This window comes from Nomascus leucogenys, chromosome 17 (assembly GCF_006542625.1).
Source record: "Nomascus leucogenys isolate Asia chromosome 17, Asia_NLE_v1, whole genome shotgun sequence".
Taxonomy (NCBI): domain Eukaryota; kingdom Metazoa; phylum Chordata; class Mammalia; order Primates; family Hylobatidae; genus Nomascus; species Nomascus leucogenys.
In genome coordinates, this window is record NC_044397.1 from 48,298,332 (window position 1) to 48,306,907 (window position 8,576).

The following is an 8,576-nucleotide window of genomic DNA, read 5'->3' on the forward strand; positions in this document are numbered from 1 at the left end:
ACAAACAAAAAACAGGGCAGGAACCTAAATTCTGAGCCAAATGTAAAAGTCAGATTTGGTGGTTCTCAGTGACAATGGGGAGTTGCCAAGGGGTGGGATAGGGAAGAGTAGGGTGGTCAGAGATGGTTTTTCTTGTTGGCTTTTATGTCTCACTGATTTTCATCTTCCACGTCCTGCAGCGCTTCTTTATTCTGTTCTTCACCATTACCCTGCATTCCTGAAGTCCATAGTGTCCTTACAGCTTTCTTCACTCAGCGTATCCAGTTCTGCAATTGTATCATCAAAAGCTGCTTTTGCCAACCTGCAGGCACGGTCAGGGGAATTAAGAATTTCGTAGTAGAATACAGAAAAATTGAGAGCAAGACCTAAGTGAATAGAATGCGTTGATGGAAGTTCTGTCATTGCAGTATCACTAGCAGCTTTATAAGCCACTAGGCTGTTCTCCACAGCCTCCTGCCTGTCATTTCCTGTGGCAAATTCTGCCAGATACCTGTGGTAGTCCCCTTTCATTTTATAATAGAAAACTTTGGACTCGCCAGTGTTAGCTGCTGAAATGAGGTTTTCGTCCAGTACAACCAGAATGTCACAACAGAGTAACTTTAGCTCAGTCGCAATCATTTGCTGATATTCCCAAATCATTTTTAGCTTGTCTTCTCCTCCCTTGTTTTCTTCTTTCTGTTCAATGCTGCTGATTATTCTCCAGGAGGCTCTTCTAGCTCCAATCACATTCTTTTTTTTTTTTTTTTTTTGCTTTCTAATATTTTATTTCAGGAAATATTTTTCAATTATAATTTTAAATATTTGTTCTTTTTCATTATTTTTATTTTCTTCTTTGAAGACATCAATTTTATGTACGTTAGCCCTTAGGTTTCCTGTATTGTATGTCTATCATATTGTATTCATTTCCTATTGCTGATGTTTGTAACAAAGTATCACAAGCTTAGTGGCTTAAAACAACACAAATTTATTTTCTTATAGTTCTGGAAGTCAGAAATCTAAAATGGGTTGGCAGAGCTGTGTTCCTTCTGCAGGCTCCAGGACAGAATCAGTTTCAATGTCTTTTCCAGTCTCTAGAAGCTGTCTGTATGACCTGACTCACGGGCCTATATCCCTAGAACCTCTCCTTCCATTGTCACCTCTCCTCTGACTCTAAACCTGCTGCCTCTAAGTACCCTGGTAATGATATTGCACCCACCTGGATAATCAAGAATAATCACTTCATCTGGACATCCTCAGTTTAACCACATCTCTAAAGTCCTTTTGCCATGCAGGGCAACTCTCACAGGCCTCAGGGTTTAGGATGTAGACATCTTTGTGGGGCCGTTATTCTGCCTATCAGGCAAATATTTCTCAAATCCTTTTTTTTGAATCATTAAAAAAATTTGTTTCATTTCCCCTCAGTTTTCTTCCTTCTTTGTTCTTATTTCCTTTACTATACCTTTTATGGGTCATTTTGCTTTTGTGTTTTTCTAATTTAGTCCTCTTTTGTGAAAATATTTTTTTTCTTAATTTTTTACTGATTATTCACTTGTTCTGAGCTTTTTCTATTGCTTGTTGGTGCTGTTTCTGTCAAAGCTTTCATTCTTCTCTAATACTTAAATATTATATTACAGTTTTCATCTGTTCCATGACCTCATTTTTCTGACGAATTCTCTCTGTCTTAATTTTATTAAGGCCTCATTCAACTTTTTATTGTAATAATTTGGTATGGTGCTAGAAAGTATTGTTTGTTTTTTCTTTTATTATTATTATTATTATACTTTAAGTTTTAGGGTACATGTGCACAATATGCAGGTTTGTTACATATGTATCCATGTGCTGTGTTGGTGTGCTGCACCCATTAACTCATCATTTAGCAGCTCCAATCATATTCTTACATGCAACAGATAGGAAGTTTACTTCTTCAACTGTCAGTTCCACATCCATCCCTGCTACTTTCTTCATTGACTACACCATTTCTTGGAAGATACTGCCAGTTCAGTTCCAGAGCACATTGTATTGCTCAGCCTGCTCGGCCAGCTTTACCTGGTATCAGATCCTCTCCATCATCCACAGCAGCAGCGGCTCCCACAGGGTCTGCGCAACCGATGGAAGCTGATGGCGTCTCCGACTCTCGCTCCGCTTCTGGGCAGCAAAAATGGCGGCACCTCAATCCGGCACTTTCGCCTGCCCACGCGGAAAACTGCTCAGCTCTGTGGCAACCACTCCCTGGCAACTAATGATTTCTTAAATAACACAACAAAAAAGCATAATCGAGAAGAAACTGATAAACTTCATTAAATTGAAAAACATTTTTTTCCAAACACCAAGAAGAATATATAATCTAAACTGCATAATGAGAGACAGTATTTCAAATTATGTATCTTCTTAGGCTCTAGTATCCGGAATACAAACAAAACCAAAACAAACTCTTGTATGTCAATAATAAAAGGACAAATTACCAATTAAAAATGGTCAAGGGACTTGAATATATGTTTTACCAAAGAAGATATACAAATTGCTAATATGAACATAAAAATATGCTCAATATATTTTGCTATTAGGAAAATAAAAATCAAATCACAATGAGATAACAATGAACACACTATATTGGCTATAACAGAGACAATAACAAGTGTCGGCAAATGTGGAAAGTATGGAATTTCTATGCGTTGCAGCTGGAAAGGTAAAATAATGTAGTCATTTGATAAAACAATTTGGCAATTCTTCAAAATTTTAAACACAGTATTGTCACATGGCTCAGAAATTTTTCTCCACATATGTATGCAAAGGAAATGAAAACCTAAGTCACACAAAGACTTGTATGTGAATGTTCATAGCAGCAATGTTTATAAGAGCCAAAGGGGAACACTATCCAAATATCCATCAGCTGGTGAAAAAATATGTGTCATATTTATGCAATAAAATCCTCAGCGATCCAAGGGAATTGAGCAATAATCCGTGCTCCATTGGAAATAAACCTCAAAAATAGTAAACTAAGTGAAACAAACTAGGTTTCAAAAAGATTACATAATTTATAATTCCACATATAAGAAGAGTCCATAAAAAGCTCATTGATAGAAAATAAACTAATGGATGTCTAAGGCCTGGGTGATGGTGGAGAGTGAATGAAAACAAGATAGATTTTACTCTGAGATGATGAACAAATTTTAAAGTTAGTTGTGATTATCAATATGTAACCCTGTTAAAATATTAAAAACAGGCTGGTGCAATGGCTCATGCCTGTAATCCCAGCACTTTGGGAGGCCGAGACAGTCGGATCATTTGAGGCCAGGATTTTGAGGCCAGCCTGACCAACGTGGTGAAACCCCCATCTCTACTAAAAGTACAAACAAATTAGCCGGGCGTAGTGACGCATGCCTGTAGTCCCAGCTACTCAGGAGGCTGAGGCAGGAGAATCGCTTGAACCAGGAGGCAGAAGTTACAGTGAGCCGAGATGCCGCCACTGCACTCCAGACTGTGCGACAGAGCAAGACTCCGTCTCAAAAAAAAAATAAAAAATAAAAAAAATCATTGATATTTACAATGAAAATGTCATTGTATTATGTAAATTAGATCCCATTAAAGCCTATCAAAAATAAACATGCCGAAAGTATTAAAATAGCTTCTGACTTTAAGAAACCCAAGAAACAGACTTTTAACACCAAAGTTATTTCTGCTGATTTAATAAATATTAAAGAAAGAAGAAGAAGATACTTTAAATATCATAAGAGGACACAAGTGTGACCAAAAACATTATAGAGGTTACATAAGCAAAAAGAAAACAGTTTGTAAGGAGTGTTTATGGATAGGAACCATCTGGTTTTACTAGACTAGAAAACTGAAGTCATTTACAGAAGACTACTCTAACTCACAGATTTTACAAATAAGTAATGATGTCATCATAGAATGAGGAAAAATTAAAAATCAATTAATTAACTAAAAATATTTGGAGAAGCAATCTAACATAAAGTTGGTTGATGGCACCCGTCTCTACAGTTAGAGTAGCCTATTGCTAATGCAAAGGCTGCACATTCATCACTTCTTCAAAACCAATCTCAATACCCAAATCTGATACTAATCTCTAAATTTATTACTGTAATTTATGAGAAGATATCTGCCTATTTTTTATTACATAACATGGCTAATGTTCAGCATTTGAAGGTTTTTATTAAAAATAACTTAAATTTTTTATTTAAAACATTATGGCAATTAAAAATGTAAACAAAGATATAGAAATTATACAAAAATTCCTGATTACCCATCACAAGGCTCCAGCCATTATTCTGTCTTTCATTTTCAATTATTAACTTCATTTTTTTGGTAAAATGTTAAATATAAAAATCTGTATTGTTAAATTTGTAGAAATTTTGTACCTCTAACAAAAAAAAAACAATGAAAATATTATTATGATTCCTCATAAATGTTTTTTTTTTTGAGACAGAATCTTGCTCTGTTGCCCAGGCTGGAATGCAGTGGTGTGATCTCAGCTCACTGCAACCTTCACCTCCCAGGTTCAAGGGATTCTCCTGCCTCAGCCTCCCAAGTAGCTGGGACAACAGGTGCATGCCACCATGCCCAGCTAATTTTTTGTATTTTTAGTAGAGATGGGGTTTCACCGTGTTAGCCAGGATAGTGTTGAACTCCTGACCACGTGATCCACCCGCCTTGGCCTCCCAAAGTGCTGGGATTATAAATATCCATAATATATACACAAAAATCCATAAATATATACACAAACATATATTTAAAAATATTTTTGGCCAGGCGGTGTGAGCCACCGTGCCAGGCCAAAAATATTTTTAAATATATATCTGTGTATATATTTATGGAATACATGAGATATGTTGATACAGACATGCAATATATAATAATTACATTATGGAGAATGAAGTATCCATCCTCTCAAGCATTTATTCTTTGTGTTACAAATAATCCAATTATACTCTTAGATATATTAAAATGTACAATTAAATTATTATTGACTATAGTCACCCTGTTGTGTTATACTAGGTCTTTTTCATTTGTTCTAACTACTTTTTGTATTCATAAGCTATCCTGCCTTCTTCCCAACCCCCCCAACTACCCTCTCCAGCCTGTAATAACCATCCTTCTACTATCTCCATGAGTTTAATTGTTTTAATTATTAGCTTCCACAAATAATTGAGAACATGTAATGTTTGCATTTCCTTTCCTGGCTTATTTCACTTATCATAATGACCTGCAACTCATGCTGTTGCAAATTACTGGATCTCATTCTTCTTTACGGATATGTAGTATTCCATGGCGTATGTACCACATTTTCTTTATCTGGTCTTCTGTTGATGCACATTTAGGTTGATTCCATGATATTGCTATTGCGAATAATGTTGCAATGAACATGTGTGTACGTGTGTCTTTATGATAAAATAATTTATGTTTATTTGGTTATGTACCCAATAATGAAATTGCTGGGTCAAATGGTGCTTCTGTTTGTAGTTCTTTGAGAAATCACCACAGTGCTTTCCACAATGTCTGGACTAATTTACATTCCCATCAGCAGTGTACAAGCATTCCATTTCCACCACAACTTTTGCAGCATGTCACTTTTTGTTTGTTTGTTTGTTTTTGTTTTTGAGATGGAGTCTCGCTCTGTTGCCAGGCTGGAGTGCAGTGGCACAATCTTGGCTCACTGCAACCTCTGGCTTCCAGGTTCAAGCGATTCTCCTGCCTCAGCCTCCAGAGTAGCTGGGACTACAGGCGTGTGCTACAACGCCCAGCTAAATTTTGTATTTTTAGTAGAGATGGGGGTTCACCATGTTGGCCAGGATGGTCTCAAATTCCTGACCTCATGATCAGCCTGTCTCAGCCTCCCAAAGTGCTGGGATTACAGGTGTGAGCCACCGTGCCCAGCAGCAGCATCTGTTACCTTTTAACTTTTTAATAATAACCTTTATAACTTGTGCGATCTAATATTTTAAATAATGTGCAAAAAAGGAAACAAAATCAGGTTATTCAGTATCAACAGTAACAAAAATTATAGCACATCTGTACAACTTGACATCAAAGAATTGTTACATTGCATGGTAGTTGTGAAAACATACATGTAGATAAAACATTTAAAAAAGGAAAGGGCTCAAGATGGTAAACTAGTGACATTGGATGACAGTTCTCCTTAGAAAGAACAATAAATATTGTGAACTGGTAATTATACCTCAAATAGAATATCAAGGAAAGAACACTAGAACCTAATTGAGAACTCACAGAGAAAACCTGAGGAACCGAAGGACAGGGAAGCAAGAGGCCAACTCAGCAGAGACCTGCTAGGAACCTGGAGGGGCTCAGCATTGCTGAGGACAGGTAAGTGGGAAATGTTTCCACAGCCTACATTTCTCCTGTGGACTGCCACAGTCTGAACTGTGGGAGAGATCCTTTGTTCTCATGAACCCGGACACTAACATGGCTGTTGACTTCAAGAACTCCTGAGAGCATAGCACCAGACTGGGGACTCATACTGTTCTACTCACTTTCCACCAAGATACAAGTGGTTGTGTCAGGATGCCACTGGGAAAATGCAGGTATCGGGGACTGACTCCAGCCCTGTGAACCTCAGTTCCCCTATCTCTGCATCTCAGGAGCTGCCGCTGACATTGGCCAGTGCCAGCTTGAAGGGCTGCAGTGGCACAGAGCTGGCTGGACCCAGGAATGACGCAGTTCCCCAGAAGTTTGGCCTTTACAGAGTGCTGCTCCTGGGAAAGAGGAGAGTTCAGTGAACCAAGAAGGCAAAACCGGGACAAAAGACAATCAAAGCATTCTACTTTCAGAGTCCAAGAGCTGCCTGCTTGGGGACTGTGAAAAGTAACTTTGCTCTCAACAGGTGCAAAAACTCCTCACACTGCAAATGACGAATGAAATGTCCTCCCACCAACTGCACAGCCTCTGTGCAGTGGCTCAAGCACAGAGAATGAGACCCCTCTTTTCCCTTCGCACACCACTGCAGGCACAGCCTCTGCTACTGCCACAGAAAGTTAGGGTAGGTGAGCATCTTGAGCTGTGAGTGGTGACTGCAACCCGACGGGCAGCATGGACTTCAAGCCTAGGCTTAAAAAAAGGGCAATGGGCCAGACACGGTGGCTCATGCCTGTAATCCCAGCACTTTGGGAGGCTGAAGCGGGTGGATCACTTGAGGTCAGGAGTTCGAGACCAGCCTGGCCAATATGGTGAAACTCTGTCAATACTAAAAATACAAAAATTAGCTGGGCGTGATGGCGGGCACCTGTAATCCCAGCTACTCAGGAGACTAAGGCAAGATAATTGCTTGAACCCTGGAGGCGGAGGTTGCAGTGAACTGAGATCACGTCACTGCACTCCAGGCTGGGCATCACAGCGAGACTCTGTCTCAAAAAATAAAAATAAAAAAATAAGTTAACTAATGAGCTCCCTTCCAAACCAACAGAATCACATTTTCTTACAGTGAGATCTGGAGTAACAAATAATTTATATGCACATGAAAGCTTGAGAGGCAATGCTTAGCTAAGTGGCTCTCACCCCAAACTTCCATTTAAGAGCACCTGGCCAGTTTGAAGAAATGCTGATTCTACCTATTGTTCTGGGTGGAATCATTCATGTGGTTCTAATTAATTGCCCCATGTGATTCCAAGGTGAGGCCAGGGTAAAGCACAGGGGCTCCCAAATCCTTTCAGGAGAGTTGAAAAGCTTTAAGCTTTTTCCCTGAAGGGAGATCACAGACGCTGCTCTGCTTGTGTTTGGTAGGGGGCTAGTCAGTTTGGCCCATATTCCCATTGCTGTAACAGAAATCACTGGAGTCTGTGGCAAGGGAGAGCACTAGAGGGCAGAAAAATGAGAAAGTCACAATTTCTTCTTTATATAGCAGGTCATTGTTTTTGAATTCTACAACAAAGTCCAGGAGCAGAGAACATTTTCTGCACTTTAAGGTCCTTCTGCCTGTGGGTGTGGTGGTACCAGGTACAAAGTTTTTCCTGATGCCTTTAAAGACACATTCTCAAGATGAAGGTGAGATTTGTTCAGTTAATCTCTCCTGAGAAGGAATCAGAGAAGAGAGAAAAAATGGCTGATTCTCAGATAAGTGTGTCCCAGGTCAAAAATTGTGTCCAGTTTTTCTTCTAGAATGTCATGTATCTAGAATTGCAATCATTTCCATTTCTACTTCTGATGTTTCTGCCTAACAAGATTATTTTAACTACCTTTTTCCTTTTCTTCTCATGACAGTGAAAGGACCTCTTTAAAATAATTCGCCCCTCTATATTAGAGCCTTATCTTCATTCCCTCCATCCAGGCTTCTTACATATCACAAATAATTCTCACCTTGAATTTATACTCTGAAATATTGACAGTATTCCCAGTGTTGACAGATCAGTCTGGGCAGGTGGGGATATAAAACATTCTTTTTGGGGATGGTGCTGGGTCCTCAGATATCAATGAGTGAGAAAAGTACACTGTTTATGTTCCATCTGGATGCTCCATCAGCTCTATGAAGAACATAACTTTTAAATGCACACTTAAAAAGGATGGAATTAATTGCCTGGGATAATTCAGAAGATAGGAAAAGGAATTAATTTTTTAAAATGTGCCTTCTA

General features: G+C 38.8%; 1 protein-coding gene across 1 annotated transcript; it reads right to left on the minus strand.

The window, feature by feature from the left end:
• Positions 1–204: 204 nt before the first annotated feature.
• On the minus strand, positions 205–1,944 carry LOC100583245 (14-3-3 protein epsilon-like). Its single transcript, XM_030797561.1, has 3 exons — positions 1,878–1,944; positions 1,218–1,222; positions 205–729 (listed from the first exon to the last, which is right to left on the minus strand). The coding sequence occupies exons 1-3, from the start codon at positions 1,942–1,944 to the stop codon at positions 205–207; spliced, it is 597 nt and encodes a 198-aa protein (XP_030653421.1).
• Positions 1,945–8,576: the final 6,632 nt, after the last annotated feature.